The sequence below is a fragment of the Besnoitia besnoiti genome, chromosome VI, assembly GCF_002563875.1.
Source record: "Besnoitia besnoiti strain Bb-Ger1 chromosome VI, whole genome shotgun sequence".
Taxonomy (NCBI): Eukaryota; Apicomplexa; class Conoidasida; order Eucoccidiorida; family Sarcocystidae; genus Besnoitia; species Besnoitia besnoiti.
Genome location: NC_042361.1, coordinates 2,450,618 through 2,467,054, shown reverse-complemented (window position 1 = coordinate 2,467,054; position 16,437 = coordinate 2,450,618). Strand labels below are relative to the sequence as shown.

The following is a 16,437-nucleotide window of genomic DNA, read 5'->3' as shown; positions in this document are numbered from 1 at the left end:
ATGCGCGCCTCGGGGCTTCGCCTCCCTCCGCCGTGTTGTTACGGCGGGGCGGCGTCGGCAGCTGCGTCTCCCGCCCCAGTCCCCCGTCTGAGCGTCTCTTCTCGCGTTTCGTCTGCGCGCCTTCCAGCTTCTCGATCTTCTCCCTCTCCGATATATCTCTCGTCTCTCGCTTCCTCCGCCTCTTCTGTCGCCTCTGTGCTACCCGCGTCGGCGCTGTCCTCTCGTCTCCCCTTCCCTGTGGCGGCGGCCTCTGCGGCGTCGTCTCACTCGGTGGGCGTCCCTCGAGCTCGTTCTCTCGCGTCAGCCTCCTCTCCGCCGCCTCGCTCTTCGTCTGCCTTGCCGTTAGCGCCGCAGTCGAGTAAAGTCGACGCACTCTCCGAGGTCTCTGAGCGCTTTGAAGAGGCCTTCGAAGAAACGGGTCTCGGGCAAGACGAGTATGGCGCACTCTCGGATTCGCCGGCGGCCTTCGTCTTCCGCGTTAAACCTGGGACTGCAGACAAGCGAGCAAGTCTCGCAAAACAGAGCAAAATCAGGTAGGCCTCTACCACCGCACTCGGCGGTCGTGCTGCGCGCCTGGACTCGCGTCGTGTCCATCTTGACCCTCCGTCCTCTCTCTCGCTCCTCTTCTCTGTCGTGCGCCTTTTCATTCGGTTTTTTGTCATGTTCACAATTGAGCCTTATTTTTGGTTTTTTGCGTTTCTCTCTGTCTCGCGTCAACCCCCCCCCGCCCCCCGCCCGCTCCGAGATTTTGCGTGTGCACCTTCCCTGCGAGCTGGGTATCGCCTTCTCTGGATCAGATGTGCCTCTTGTCTTCTCGCTCGTTTCCTCTTTTCTCGTCTGCTTGTCTCCTCCACGACCGGTTCTCTGTGTCTCGTTTTCGGCTCCCGCAGGCGCGCGGCAAGCTACTTCCTTCCAGCGGAGTCGGCGGACGCCGCTTCAGTCCCTGCGTTTTCGGCGCGGAAGAAGCGCGCCTCACGCTTCTCACTCGAGGGGCTTAAGGTGGACGAGGGCCCGTACCAGAAGTCGCTGTGGGAGGAACTCAAGGAGGAGGAAAAACGCAGCCAGCAGAACCGCGAGATCCGCGAGGCGCGGCGCACGGTGCGCATTCTCGGCGTGACTGCGTCGGCGGCTTTGATGCGCGACAGCGACCTCGGGGGAGACGCACAGAATGCGGCCGCGAGTGCATTTCTGCGAGATGACCGCGCGGAAATCGAGGACGAAGAGGTGGCGGTCGAGGGAGACGGCGGGACGCGCGCTGTGCCCCCCCGCCGCGCCTGGCAGGGCCTCGACGGCGACGCAGCCGCGCTGCTGCAGAAGGAAGAAGACTGGGTCCGACGCAGGAGGGAGAAAGACGAGCGGAGACAGAGCTACAGAGGCGTGAGGGAGGAAGAGGTCGCCGACGCGCAGGCGGCGCGTGCGTTTCTGCGCGGGAAGAAGCCCCGCAGCCTCGGCGGCGGCGCGCTGCTGGAGGGCGAAGAGCCGAGGCTTATGGCCGGAAGGCCGAGCGGGGAGGTGGACGACGCTTACCCCACGGTGACGGCCTCACGGGGACGGTCCTCGATCGAGAAGACGCAGAGAAGGCGCGAGGAAGAAGAAGAGCGGCGGCTGGCGGAAGCCATGAAAGAAGACGAGAAGTCTGCGACGGCCGCGAGCCTGGGGAGTCCCGCAGAGCAGATGCGCTGGCTAGCCGACCTGGAAGAGCGCGAAGGCATCAAGGGCGGCATCCAAGTCCTGCAGCGGGTCCGCACCAGAGAAGAGGAAGAAGAGGCGCGGAGAAGCGAAGAGGAAGAGGAAGAGGAGGATGCGCGCGACCCATTCGAGGCTCCGGAGGAAGTGCATCACGGCGAGCGGAGGCGGGTCACGCGCGGGCGCCGTCGTCGCGGGAGCGAGAAGGCAGAGGCCAGCGGACACGAAGAGAGCGCGGATGCGGAAGACGTGGCGCCGGGGGGACAGGACAGGCGCCGAAGCGTCGAGACGCTGCTCGGCGAACCAACTCGGGGATACCGACGCGCTCGGGAGGGGGGGAAGGGGGAATCCGGCGCTGTCGCTGCGCGCGAGTTTCCATCTTCTCTCTCGCCGTCTTCGTCTTCCACTCGGCCTTCGCCCCGCGAATGCGGACTGCGGGAGCGCAGGAGGGGAGAAGAAATCGACGCGTTCAGTCCGGAGAAGTTGGTGGAGGAGATGACGAAAGTGAAGCGAGAGATCTGGACCGAGCTTTCTCCGCAGCAGCTTCAAATCCAACTGAAGATCGTCAGGGCCAAGTCCGTCGGTCAGGTTCTTGCGGCGATCGAAAGCGCGTCACAGCAAGCTCCTGAGCCTCCTCCTCCTCCGCGCTCTTCATCCGGAGACCTTCCTTTAATCGACGACTTGCCTTTGATCAACGACTTGTCTTCGGCTACCTCCTCTGTGCCTGTCAAGTCGGGTTCCGCGTCTTCCGGCGCCCTTCCGGACTCACTCCTCTCCTCCGCACCCGCGCTGCCCCTCTCCTTCTCCGCGTCTCTCGCGCCGTCGCCCCTGTCGGCCCCGCTGGCGTCCACGCTGCATCACATGAGCATGGTGACGGCCTGTCACAAGCTGGGGCGTTTGGCGAGTCCGGCGCAGGCTCTGTCTGTGAAGAAGGACGAGCGGTTTCTCGCGCTCTGCGATGCGGCGGAGGCGGCGCTTCCGCGGATCTCCGTCGGCGGCCAGTGTCTTCTTCTGTGGGGCCTCGTGCGGCTCGAGTATGCGCCGCGCTGGCTGCCTGAGCTCCTGCGCCGTTGCACCGCTGGCGTGCCTCACATGAGCGTCAAGCAGCTCGCCTGCGCGCTGTTCTGCGTCAGCAAACTCGCGTTCCCCGTGCGAGACGGCGTAGCGCTCCAGGCGGCGCTGCTCGACGCGCTCAAGCACGGGCCCCACCTTGCTGCCGCTGTCCCTCCGGCTGCGGCTCCAGCGTGCCTTCCTGCGGCGACGGCGCTCGTCCCTCGGGAGGCCGACGCACACGACGCGGAAGACGCAGAAGCCGAAGGAGGAGCTCAAGGGGCGCGAGGCGACGAAGAGGGCTTTTCGGCGCGTGAGGCGTGTCCAGGGACCCTCGCGTGCATCTGCGGCTCCCTCGCGCGCCTGCGCGTGAAGGACCAAGCTCTGTTCCTTCAGCTCGCGACCGCAGTGCGGCACGCGGTGCCGGCGATGTCTGGTGGCGAACTCGCGCTCGTTGGCTGGGCCTACGGCACGGTGGGCTTCGTTGACCGAGGCCTCTTCCAAGACCTCAAACGCGAGCTGGAGACGCGCATCGACGGCTGTGCGGCGCGAGAAATCGTCACACTCGCGTGGGCGTTCGCCAGAGCGGGGGAAGCCGACCAGGACTTCTTTCGACTGACGATCGCGCCGGCGATCCGCGCCTTCATCGGCGACCTCCGCGCCAAGGAGCTCGGCCTCCTCGCCTGGGCGTACGGAGAAGTCGGTGAGGCAGCGCCAAACAGCGGAGACACCGCCGTGCGGAGACGGACGTGGGGCCCGCGAAGGCGAGAGGCAGACGCGCAGACGCCTGAAAGGGGCACTGGGTTTCGGTTCTGGGTTCGTCTGCTGCCTCCTCTCCATTGTCCCGCCTGCGGCTCACTCGGCAGCCGTATCGTGTGGATTTCGATTGTTTGGTGCGGGTGTCTGTCGCAGGTCTGAGGCGCTTTGCTCCGTGGCGTGTTTCCTGTGTGTTTTTTCAGGAGTAGTGGATCAGGATTTCTTTGCAGACTTGAACTACGCGATGCTGCCCAAGGTGAAGCACTTCACGCCGCACGACATCATGCTGATAGTGCCGACGTTCGCGCAGCTGGGCTTCGGCAGCCGCGAGCTGCTTCGCGCCCTGCAGAAGCAGACGCTCAAGGTGCTCCCGGCGTTTTCTCCGCTTCAGCTGTCGCGGACGATTTACGGCTTTGGCCTCGCGGCGACGCTCGTCCCCGATGCGCGGTTTTTCGCAGAGTGCGCAGACTTGGTGCAGAAGCGGCTTCACACGTTCTATCCGCAGAATATCGTCCACATTCTCGTGGGGCTGTCTGAGGCGGAGTACCTCTCGCACCCGGCTGTGCCGCTGCTTCTCGACAAGTGCGCAAAGATCACGCCTGAGTTCTTCGCGGAGGACTGCGTGCAGCTGCTTTACATCTTGGCGAAGCTCCCCCCGGAGCGCCGCGGGCCCGCTGCGCTCGTTCCCCTGCTGCTGCAGCAGCTGCAGAACAAAGTCCGCCTTTTTTGGTCGCTCGACAGCCCCGCCGTCTGCGATCTGCTGGAAGCCGTCCACACACTCGGCGTCGCCGACGAACAGCTTCTGCACATGACCATGCGGCGGCTGGGTCACCTCATCGACGCCTCTTCCCTCCGGGACTTTTTGCGCACGCTCGGCTGCCTCGCCTCCCTCTCCTCGGTCAACCGCCTGCTGCTGCGCACGCACATCCACAGGAGGCAAAAAGTGCAAAAGGCGCTGAGCAACAAACTCGCGATCCTCGCCAACGCATGCGACTCTGGAGACGGCCGCGGCGCCGAGGCAGGGCGAGCGGACGCGCAGGGAGAGAAGGAAACGCGGAAGAGACGAAGAGACATCCAGTCCAGGATTGTCATTCTGCACGCATGCGCGAAACTTGGCTTCCACGACGAAAACGTTGCGCGGTGAGAAGACACAAACGCATGCGGTAGCAGACGCAGTCGAGGCGCCCGCGCACTCCAGTCACTAAGGAGTGTAGGGCACGCGTAGACTCACCATGTGGAAAATTCTCCGCAGGTCCCGTAGTATTGGTTCCCCTGTGTCTAGAGAATATCTGCGCATGCGGGAACCGGGCTGGGCCGGTTTGGGGGGCAACTGGAGTGTAGAACAGCCTCTGAGATCCCCAGAAGAGGACAGATATCAGCCGAGTGTTCCTTTTGGGTGCCCTCTGCACACTCGCTTTTCGCCTCTGTTCTAGTCTCCGAGTGAGGGATCCACTCACCGCGAGCCGTATCGGGAGAAAGGCCGCACGGAGCGTAAGGGGTTTAGTTCGTTCCATTCTCTCTGCACTCTGACACGTTTCGGCTGCGCCGTTCGCTTTTTCAGAATCCTGGACGACGTCCAGCAGGCCGTCGAGGTCGAGGGGCAGCTCCTGTCCCTTCCGGCGTTCTGCTACCTCGTCTGGGCCTTGGCTGAGGTGAGGAGTTTACGACGTCGGCGTCTAAGCTGCTTGCTCAGCTGAGGACGCGCAGCGCTCCGATAGACTCATCGACGCAGCGCACCGGCGGATTTCTGTGTGCGAATCTCTCTCATTGTGCGTTGACCTCTGTGCAGATCAGTTGTGGACGTCAGTACTCTGCAGGACGGCCCCGGGTGTGTGGTGGCTTGCCCGAGTCTCCGCGGATTTCTGCGAGCACACGACTCGGCGACACCTGGAGTTCCATGTTCATGCATATACTCCTGCATGTGCAAGGCAGTTTCCGTGTAAGCTGAGAACCCGTGCCTGACAAAAGTAGGAATAGGCGAGCACATTCGAAGATTCAAGTACGCTTCTGTTTGTCGGCGAATCCCGCAGACGAACGCGAAAATCGGCTGGACGCGCTCCCTCCTGCGGTACGCCCTCCACCGGCGGTACAGCGGCGCGTCGGCGCCGCCGCTCCTTCAGCTGGTTCAGGACCGCGAAGCCTACGCCCGCATGCACGACCTGGCTAGCTACGCAGGCGGCGAGCTGTTCCTTTCGTCGTATTCGCCGGGCGAGGTCGGCGGTCGCGAAGGCGAGAGGCCGGCAGAAAGCGGCGGGAAGGAGGAGAGGAACGAGCCAGGAGGGCACGAGGAAGTACTCGCAAGAAGAGAAGAGGAAGCGAGCCGAGACAAGGAAGTCGGTCAAGCGCTGCTGAAGCTCGCTTTTGCAGCCGTCGTGTTGGGCGAGGAGGAGTTCCTCATTCCTCTTCTCGAGGAAGCCGTCGAGTAAGAACTCAGCGTGAGGGTGGCGTTGCGTTCGGTGCCAAGTCTGCAAACATTTGAATAGACTTCATATTTCCGCTGCGCTGGCCTCGATACTCGGTAGCAGCGTTCTGACGCACCATGTATGCGTCTGCGCTCCCTTCTCGTCTGGGTTGCATGCGCGTCACGTCTTCGCCCCCTTTCGTCGGCCCTGAGGTTCATTCGCTCTATGCCCTCCCTGCTCTCTCTGCCCTCTCCGCCTCCTGGCCGTGTTCACCTGGTTGTCCGTTGGGTCTGCCTTCTGCTGCGCAGGCGGCTTCGCGGCGCGCTTCCCGTGGAGATTTTGAACGCGCAACAAGTTTGTCTCCACGTGCGGGATCTGGCCGCTCCGCCTCCGCGGCTGTCGCCCGCCCTCGCTGAATGGATTGAGACGGTACTTTCGACCCCGCGCTACGACGTCTTCTTTGAGTCGCCGCAGAAGTTCCGCCTGCTAGACCGCCGGCTCAGAGTGCGCGACTTCAATTACGATAAATGGATCACGGACCCCCTCATCGAAGTAAGCGACAGCAGAGACGACACAGCTCTGACAGCTCTTCGGAGCTCTGACGAAGTGCCCTCCAAGCCCGCGACCTTTCATCGGCGTCTCAGAGTTCGCGACTGCGGCCCAGAGACAAGTCGTGTACCACACGGTTTAAGGATTTCTGTCCGGTCTTCTCACTCCATGTGACGTTTCGTAGGTGCACGTGTGCCCTCGTTGTGGCCGTTTCTGTGTCTGCTTTTAATGTTTTTTTCTGAATTCCCCCTCTGGTTTGCTTTTTTTTGATATACCGGGATGTCTTGGTGTACGCGTTGCAGATGCGCGTGCCTCACAAAAGCACGTTCGTTGTGTCGAATATCTACCGCGTCAGCGCGGCGTTCCCCCTAGAGAAGCATCTTATTGACGTCTTAACGTTCCAGGTTCGTCATCGGCTGGGCCTCGGCTCCCGCTGCGCTGGCATTTTTCCTCTAGAGAGGGCAGTGCTACAGGCACAACATGTTGGGTCTATCCAGGCAGCACCTGTCACACTTGGGGTTTGCTGTGTAAAGTGCCTGCTATTTGTGTGGTCCAATTCATCTCCAGAGCGAGATAAGCGAAAGAGGACCCGTGTATAGCTTTGACTGGTGGCGAGCGAGGAAGACACCTCTGCCAACAGAGCTCCCTGTCGATCGCGAAGACATTTGCGTTACTGTGCTCGCCGCCACGTGGGGCCAAAGGTGCACCATCTGTCGCCCTGTGAGGACGAGTTCAGGGAGCAAATACCGAGAATAAACGCAGAGAGCACCGCTCATGAGCGACGGGGTTGCACATCCGCCTCAATGCGTAGAGGCATCTATGAACGCGCCAACGCGCACGCATGCCTCTGTGTCTTGCGTCGATCGCAGGATCTCCTCTGTCCGTCGAATTGCCCGTCCGGGACCGCGGAGTTGCGGCAGCGCCAGCTTTCCCTCCTGGGTAAGAGCCGCGGAAGCTGAGCTTAAATGAAAGCATGCAACTTGATAGGAAAGCGTCGTCTGCGGGAGCTTTACCTCACATCTGGCCTCAACTACTCCGGCATAGGGCCTGGCCATCTCGCCCACTCTCTGCTAGGTAGCGTTTTCCCGCGCGTCTTTGGTTCGTTTGAGCGTGCGCTATGCGGGGTAGCGGGGAGTGGGTATTCCCAGTGCGGTGATTGCAGCGTCTCCATGCAGGTCTTCTGTTTTTGTGTCGAATTAATGCGGTTGTTTGTCGCGGTTGTGCGTTGCGTGCTGTGAGAAGTGACCTTTCGCGTGCGTGTGTTCTTTCTGTCGACTCCACTTCGATTTCCCTGTTCGCAATTTCTCGTGTGTGGGCCCCAGGGTGGACGGTTCACTCAGTTCACCTGCGTTCTCTGTACAACGCCCTGGCGCACCACAACCTTCGCTACTTGGTGTCGAGTATCGCGGCGAGCTTCAGTGAAGAGGCGAGGCAGTGGGTGACCTTCCGCGCCGGTCCCGCGCTGGAGGGCGAACGGGAAGGAGAGAAGGGGAGCGTGGACCTATGCGCAAGAGACGGGGTCGCCTCAAAGCAGCAGCGCGGCGCGTCGGGCGATGCAGCGGAACAAAACGGCCTCACGTCTCAGGTAAGGGAACGAAAAAGAAGGGAAGAAGGGAGAGGCCGTGCAGGGCGCGGCGGGGGGGAAGTAGTGTGCGGAGAGAAGGGAGGGGCGGCAGGAGAAGGCAACAGGGTTGTGCGATCTTCGTATCCTTCGCCGGGAAGGCCTGAGAGAGCGTCTAGATCGGCCCCTGTCGCTTTGTCGGCGGCTCGCGGGGCAGGTTGTGTGTGGCGTGGGACGCCGTGTTGTTGCCTGTGGTCCTATTGAGTAGCCACTGGATGTGTGTATCGAAAGCCTCCAGGGCGCGGCCTGTTTCCAGTATGTTTATCGAAATACCGCGGCATGTGCATATGCATGACCGAGTATGCGTCTGCCACCGAATGCGGCCCTCACGCGTACCGCGCTTTCTCGGTTGTTGGGCCTTCAGCCAGATATTTTCGAGCTGGTTGACGACGAAGCGTGCAATGGCTCCCGCAGTGGACTCCGGGATCCCTGGGGAGGAGTAAAGTCCCTCAGTGGGGGTCAGCGCATCGTTCGCAGGTCGACGGCGAGACCTGAAGCGATTCAGGAACTAAGGATGGTGGACGCCGACCGCGAGCTTCAAGGCCAAGTTTCTACGAGTGTGTCAGGAGAGAGTGGCGAAAATGACGCACTAGAAGAGGCCTACCGACGTGTCATATCCAAGTCTTGAAGTCGAGTCAAGCCAAATCGAGCTCGATTCCTCTCTCTGAGGTTCAACTGTTTTGTATTTTGTTGACGACGAACTCATGCGTGCAAGTGTGTGGACCGCTTTCTGCCCTCACCTTTGGAACGATCCTCACACACGGACGGCGAAAAATTGAGTCGTTCTGAAGTGGTTGAAGAGGGAAGTTTTTCACTACGAGCCAACACATCCTGGCGAACTTCACACAACCGAGTACGAATGCCCCAGAGCTTCGAAAGGTGCGGTATCTCACTTGTGCGCAAGAGGAATCCGGCTGCGAATGCGGCAGAATGGCTGAACCCGAGGAGCGTGTAGCTGGCAGGTCGCGCTCGCGCTTGCCGCCAGACAGCTTCAGCTCCCGTCGCCCCCCGTGGTCGGGGCCGCGACGAAGGCAGCAAAAACCGGGACGGGGGCAACGAGGCGTAACGGACACCATGAGGGGGGAGGCACAGGTCGCGTGTAGGGGATACACTAGCTATCTGATGGTTTGTAAGCACTACCGCTCGTTCGTGCGGCTGCTCTACCATGGGGTCCCACATAGGGTGGCACAGTTAGTGCCCACGCATATGTCGCTACAAGCTAAAATAACCGCACATGCACGGCACAGCGCCTCAGCCGTGGCCGCGTAACGGCGATCCCGTTATCTCCAAGTGAAGTCGCTGCTCGTTCCGTGTGCGCGTGACCGGAAGTGTGTGCCAGCAGCTGCCTGCGCGAGCCAGCGCCTCAGCGACAACGAGGCGCATGGAGTCTATATCAGCAATCAAAATTCCTGGTCGCGCTGCGCGAATTCGCTCCGCTCGAGCGTCGTCTTGTCGCGTGTTAACAGAAAAGGCGTGCCCCGCGGGCTGAATCGCTTCGTAAGCCTCTTAGTGTCGTCGTCCGTGTGGCGGACCGTACAGTGTCGCGTCTCAATGCTTCCGCCGCGCGTGGCGTCCCTGCGATGGCAGGGCGGCGGTGGGGCGGATCCCGTTTGTCTTCCGCTTGTTGCCGCTGTAAATGTCGCTCTTCAGATGCGCTTGCGGCGTCTCTGGCGCGGGGACGCATTATGTGGCAGGAAGGCTTTTGATCGAAGGATCATTTTGATATTAACGCGCCGAAGAGACAGCAGGTCGCTCACAGATGTCCGTCGCGCCGTCGGTCGCCCTCACCCACGCGTCTCCCAGTGTGGAACCGAACAGTGGAACAACAACGGTCGGCGGCAGTCGGGTGATGGGTTGGGTTTTCGCGCGATTGGGGGATTGTGTTTATACCGGCTCAAAGAGCGCCTTTTGCGGGGTGGCGCGCGCTAGTAGTCGGAGTGTGGGCTGGTGAATTTCGAGTGGTTTCGTTTTGTGGCGGCAGCTCTTTATTCGGTTCGGTATTTGATGTAGTTGAAAGGGATCGGCGCCGAAAGTGCGCGGTGGCGGCTTTCGAAGCACCACCATGGGGGGTTCCACGTAGACATTGTCCCCCAGAGGCGTATCCGATTCGCTCTCTGTGTCTCTGCCTCTCTCGGCGAACCGCGCACAGGGCCATCACTACGGAGAAAAACAGCGCGCGGTAGTGTCCCCCAACCCCTCCCCTCACCCGTGGCAGGGCCAGTCTTCGTTTTCTGCGGTGATCAGTCGCGCAGCAAGGTGGATGCAGGTACCAGCAAAAGTCTGGTTGAGCGAGCACTTTTTTCTCGTGGGGTTTCTCTCCCAACGCAAAACTCCGTGCGCGGTCGCGTCACATCTTGTCGGACACTTGCATTCTCTTTTTCGTTTTCAGTAGGAAACGCGTTTTTCCTCGCTGTCCTGTGTTCCCCACCGCAGTCAAAAGTCCCCCCGGTTTGTCTCCACTTTCCGTGGTACGTTTGTCCCCGCAACAAAACCCGATTTTCGCATTCTCCGTTTTTTCAAAATGGGAAAGGAAAAGACCCACATCAACTTGGTCGTCATCGGCCACGTCGACTCCGGAAAGTCGACCACCACGGGACACCTGATCTACAAGTTGGGTGGTATTGACAAGCGTACCATCGAGAAGTTCGAGAAGGAGTCCTCCGAAATGGGCAAGGGCTCCTTCAAGTACGCGTGGGTGCTCGACAAGCTGAAGGCTGAGCGTGAACGTGGTATCACCATCGATATTGCCCTGTGGCAGTTCGAGACCCCCAAGTACCACTACACTGTCATCGATGCCCCGGGACACAGAGACTTCATCAAGAACATGATTACCGGTACCTCCCAGGCCGATGTCGCCCTCCTAGTCGTCCCCGCCGAGGCCGGTGGTTTCGAGGGTGCCTTCTCCAAGGAAGGTAAGGGAACCGAAGTGGCAATGGAGCAGTCCCGCTGGTCGCTCGGCGTGCCGGAGAAAATCAAATGCCAGACAAGGTGGCTTTTGTGAGTGCCCCGCACGCCGGAGGGGGAAGCCACAGGCCCCCCATGAACGTCTTGGGGGTTAAGCCTCAACCCTTGAAATCCATGGGGTATTTGTCAGTGGCGTTTTTGATGCCGGAAGACATTTCCTCGAGGCGGACGGCTGACTTTTTTTTTTTGTCTACAGGTCAGACCCGTGAGCACGCGCTTCTTGCTTTCACCCTCGGTGTGAAGCAGATGATTGTTGGCATCAACAAGATGGACTCGTGCAACTACTCCGAGGACCGCTTCAATGAGATTCAGAAGGAAGTTGCGATGTACCTGAAGAAGGTCGGCTACAACCCCGAGAAGGTTCCGTTCGTTGCCATCTCCGGTTTCGTTGGTGACAACATGGTTGACAAGTCCACCAACATGCCGTGGTACAAGGGCAAGACCCTCGTCGAGGCCCTCGACACCATGGAGGCCCCCAAGCGCCCCAGCGACAAGCCCCTGCGCTTGCCCCTGCAGGACGTCTACAAGATCGGCGGTATCGGTACCGTCCCGGTCGGACGTGTTGAGACCGGTATCCTGAAGGCCGGTATGGTCCTGACCTTCGCCCCGGTTGGCCTCACGACTGAGTGCAAGTCCGTTGAAATGCACCACGAAGTCCTCGAGCAGGCCGTGCCTGGTGACAACGTTGGTTTTAACGTGAAGAACGTTTCCGTCAAGGAGCTGAAGCGCGGCTACGTCGCCTCCGACTCCAAGAACGACCCCGCGAAGGGCTGCGCCACCTTCCTTGCCCAGGTTATCGTCCTCAACCACCCAGGTGAGATCAAGAACGGATACTCGCCCGTTATCGATTGCCACACTGCCCACATTGCCTGCAAGTTTGCTGAGATCAAGACCAAGATGGACAAGCGTTCTGGTAAGACCCTTGAGGAGGCACCCAAGTGCATTAAGTCCGGTGACGCCGCCATGGTCAACATGGAGCCCTCCAAGCCCATGGTTGTTGAGGCCTTCACTGACTACCCCCCTCTTGGCCGTTTCGCCGTCCGTGACATGAAGCAGACCGTCGCTGTCGGTGTCATCAAGTCCGTCGAGAAGAAGGAGCCTGGTGCTGGCAGCAAGGTCACCAAGTCCGCCGTCAAGGCCGCCAAGAAATAAACGCTCGGTTCCGAATGAAACGTGAAAATCTTGTTTCGTGACCCCGCCCTGTCCGTCTTCAGGCTCACACCCGTTGTTCGCCTTGCGTCACGTATGTCATGGGAGGCGTGTAGATGATGTGTGCGCCTTCCACAGAGATCCCACGTACAGTACGCATGCAGGCGCAGCTATACAGATGCACGTGTGCTCTGCTGAGGCTGTGCCAGCCGAGGTAGAAAGTCACCAGGAAACATGGAAAACTGTAGTGGAAAGAATGGAGCATTCCTGCGCAAACGATTGTGCCTCGCACATTCAACCTGTTGCGGAGGCGCAAGATTTGACGAATCCCATGTGGCACCGATGAACGCCGGCTATGCACTTTTTTGCCGAGCCTCAGAACGAGAATTGACGTGAGAAGCTCTTTTTTTAGCGTCCTGCTCCGGACTTGAAGCACTACGAAGGTTCCGGAGTAGCTGACCTTTCAGGTGCGGCGAAACGCGTAGCATGCAAAGTGTTCTGTAGTGAAGTATTAGTCCCCTCATGTTAGGTGGGAAGGTCACAATGTGGTCGGTGATTGGATTCAACATTTCCACTCGAGGACGGCAACAGTCTCGATATAGTGCCGTGTCCGCATGGGCGATTCTCGTAGTCTGAAGTGTCGGAGAACAGGGAGCAGATCACTCATTGTACGCGCAAGTTCACGCGCTTGCATAAGTTGCATGACTAGTTTACTTTTGGAGGTCCGATGCGATCCCATCGCCTTGAGCACTTTAGCACCATGTATGACGTAATACCCCACCACTTCCACTCATGCCGCCGCAACGCATTACCGTAACAACGAGGTATTCGAAGCACGCAAGATTTTGCAGTTGTGACTGGGATCTATGCTTCCACCTCGTGCGATCGCGCATCGTGTCGGCCGTGAATGCAGATCCTCTACATAGAAACCTATCCGCCTATATCGCCACGTTTGCCACCTGTAATATAAATACACATCTAATGCCCCAGCGTTGTGCCATTCTGTAATGTGTGCACGATGATTTCTGAAAAGGAGGGTGAACGACACGAGTTCAAAATGTCTTCCGGAAGCATTCACGCCCTCTCTCTTCTTAGGGGCGCTTTGAACGAGCACGGCTTGTAAAGAAGATGCATGACATTGTCGCTGTTCGTCAGTTCACTACCAGCGGACGGGCCTTTCGAGTCGTTGCGTTCCCTGTTTCGTGATACAAGTGATGCATTTGTGCCTGGCGCGGCATTTGCTGCTCTGGCGTGTTGGTCTCGCAGTCTGGCAAGAGGGTCTTCGCAGTATACGGACATGCGGTCGACGCCATCCAAAAGACTGGTAAAATCTGCAAAAAAAAGCAATGGTAGGAGGAACGACAGCCTCGCTCACTCAGATGGGCACAGCGGAAATGAATTACAGTTGTTTACGGACAGCAACGTACCTGGAGCCATCCGTACTCTAAGATGCATATAAATGTACAAGTCTGTGTATTGAACTACAGATGATTACCTACGCAGTTGTCACGGGAGGGCACGCAGAGCACCGAACGGGGACCAACGGGTTGCTGTTTGACGTGACAACTCGGAAGCCAAAGGTGTACGGATGAGCGCCTATCGTGCTCGGCCTTACCTGAAAGACCCCCTGTGAATGACAAGCTTCCTCCGTCCGGCCCCAAGGGTCCCACGATGTCGACCTCGCCCCTGGCACGTCGTTCGCTCTCTGTCTCGAAGACTGTTTCGTGTGCAGCAGCAGAGGAACCGCACGAGCATGTGTACGAAGACGTAAAGCCCAGACAAGACGCGTTTTTCGCATGGCTGGACGCGGGGGCCCTGCTTCGAGAGGAAGGCGGCGCCTTCTGCGTTGCGCAACGAAGGCATTTGCGGGAGACAATATCATGATCTACGTACGAGTGGTGACATCGGCACTTGATGTCCTGGGAACCATGTACAGGGATAAAGTCAAACAGAGGACACTTGCAATTATTCATCCGGCATTTCACTTGCTTTGTGTCCCGCGCCAACCAGTCATGGTCGCGAAGCCGATGTCCACACAAGCAGGAAGAAGATGGGCCTAAGCATCTGCAGTCCAGCCCGTTTATCGTATTCCTCCAAAAAACACGTAGAGGGTCTTTGCTCGCCTCCGCTGCACGCTCGCGCAAAGCGTCGTACTCCTGCCAAGAGAGCAACATAACAGAAAACACGCTAAAACCGGGGCAACACACATACCACGCGGCGGGCACTAGACAAACCTATAAACGTATATATGGCAATGTAGAGTTAGACAGACATGTGCCGTTACCGAAGCAGACTGGCCGCGCGCTACACTTGGTGCTAATTTTTCTTTTGGACCCAAATAAACTGCGACTCGAAGACGTCTACAACGTGAAACTATGGGTCCGAATTGCTCAGGGGCTCAGCTGACTGGACTAAATAAAATTATGGCCGCGAACACCTGGTCCCTGCCTTTGGCTCTATCGTTGAATAGCTCCCCGTACCGGGATTCTGGCGGAACAGCAATGAATATTTGTGCCGCCACCAGCTGGTATTCATATTGTCGCACAAAAAATAGACGGGGTGCACCTTCCCCACTACATGCACAACATTCTTCCTTGCTCTCTATGTGCTCTCCCGTGCATAGCATCGCAAGGGTAGCTGAAGCGAGGAAAATTAGCTTCTGCAATCCTCTGACAGACCGCGAGCCTATGCAGTGCATATATACGTATAGTTATGCACGCACAGCCATTCTCTGTATATACGATCCTGACTTCTTACGTTTTCCAGTCTTGCCCCTTCTTACTTGCTGACTCAGCAGGGTGCTGTTGTCCGTGTCTCCGACGATGTTCCGGTACTCGAAGTACGCGTCGACTTGGGGGAGATTCTGTTCAGAAAGTCTCATGCTACTCATTTTGCCTTTTTATGCATTTCACTCAAGGTGCTACTAGTGTGTCAACACGCACGCCACATCAATCACCACGCACGGTGTCTCATGACTTCCACACGCATGTTAGTTAATGCATATGAATACTGAAAGAGCCGTATTCTCGCTGCTTCTGACTCAGGCCATGAATTGCTTATGAGGGAAAAAGAGACACATATATGTAGTCGTATATCGAATGCCTTTGGATGTATTAGGGGCATCAGCGCGCAACCAAATGATGTCTATCTGCAGGCTTGCTGCAGATAAAACTCAGTCTTTGGCGCCCATTAGCGCCCACTTTTCCTCAAAGGACGAGAAGACAAGGCAAAAAGACATGTACTGTCTGTTCGTCGGTAGGTGTGCACGACATGCAAACGAGAGAAATGAGCTGGAGATGGCGGACGACACTCCGGAATGGGTAAGCATGAATGGCTCGGTGCCTGTAACCCGTTCTACCGTTAGAGCTTTTGCGGTCTGCATCCGTAAAAGTGAGATAGTGGAAAGCATCTTTTTCCTCAGATCCAAAACAGCTCGTCTGCTCGATTTTGGACGGCGTCTGGGGACTGCAACTGAACGGGAATGCCCTGAGAGTCTCTGGTACACTCTAGTGTTCGTACCCGCCCCGGCGAACATCTCAGTCTTTGCAGTTTTCGCAGATGCATGCACGCAGGGAAAAAGCTACACGTGGAGGTATTGCTTTTTTGTTCCTTGGCCGCATTCGGGGAAATGACTCCACAGTAACATTCGCTGTACCTTTCCTGTACATCGGGGAAACGCTTCCCTTTCTGTCTGCCTCTTTTGCTATCGGAAGGTTTTGACCTTCCTCCAGTTTCAACTGCTCTCAGAGACTGCTCAGCGTTTACATGCGAGAATCAAACTCCCACTTCTCTTGGCTTTTTCTCGCTTTGTCGTGCCGAAAAAAGTTCTCTGTTCTTCACATTGCTTCGTTTGTGTCTCTTTCAGTCCCACGGTGGCCCCAAGGCTGCGTACTGATGAATCTGCTTGAGGTGTGAGCGAGCAACGGTGGCGTCTTCCCATCCGAGTCTCGAACTTTAGCCTGTCCTGTCTCGCCTTTTGTTGAGATAAGCTCATGCTGAGGCATCTGTTTTGTTCATTCGTGCATCGCATTGTCCGTCAATCCTCTTCCGGTGCCTGGGTTTGCGCCTGTAGACGGACATAGAGCTGGATTCTTGAGCATGTAGGGCTCTTCTCTGTTCTCTTCGGTCTTCCGGAGCCTCCCGCTCAGAGGCTCGCAGAAAGTAGACCGATTCTCCGCGTGTCGTCTACATGCATGTGGATATTATGCTGAGTCTTCACGTGGAATCCGTCCGACCTTTCTTCGGCAGCGACGCTCGTGT

The 16,437-nt window shown here is 58.2% G+C and overlaps 3 protein-coding genes across 3 annotated transcripts; 2 read left to right on the top strand and 1 right to left on the bottom strand.

Annotated features, from left to right (window-relative positions):
• BESB_067630 (uncharacterized protein) lies at window positions 1-8,692 on the top strand (the record flags this gene model as incomplete). Its single annotated transcript, XM_029365156.1, has 10 exons — window positions 1-533; window positions 891-3,439; window positions 3,696-4,632; window positions 5,054-5,144; window positions 5,523-5,914; window positions 6,203-6,446; window positions 6,746-6,847; window positions 7,313-7,382; window positions 7,766-8,028; window positions 8,429-8,692. The coding sequence occupies 10 exons, from the start codon at window positions 1-3 to the stop codon at window positions 8,690-8,692; spliced, it is 5,445 nt and encodes a 1,814-aa protein (XP_029218739.1).
• A 1,893-nt stretch (window positions 8,693-10,585) lies between these two features.
• Window positions 10,586-12,180, top strand: BESB_067620 (putative elongation factor 1-alpha (EF-1-ALPHA); the record flags this gene model as incomplete). The annotated part of the gene is made up of 2 exons (XM_029365155.1): window positions 10,586-10,976; window positions 11,225-12,180. The coding sequence occupies 2 exons, from the start codon at window positions 10,586-10,588 to the stop codon at window positions 12,178-12,180; spliced, it is 1,347 nt and encodes a 448-aa protein (XP_029218738.1).
• A 1,071-nt stretch (window positions 12,181-13,251) lies between these two features.
• On the bottom strand, window positions 13,252-15,067 carry BESB_067610 (uncharacterized protein; the record flags this gene model as incomplete). The annotated part of the gene is made up of 3 exons (XM_029365154.1): window positions 13,252-13,508; window positions 13,793-14,333; window positions 14,960-15,067. The coding sequence occupies 3 exons, from the start codon at window positions 15,065-15,067 to the stop codon at window positions 13,252-13,254; spliced, it is 906 nt and encodes a 301-aa protein (XP_029218737.1).
• Window positions 15,068-16,437: the final 1,370 nt, after the last annotated feature.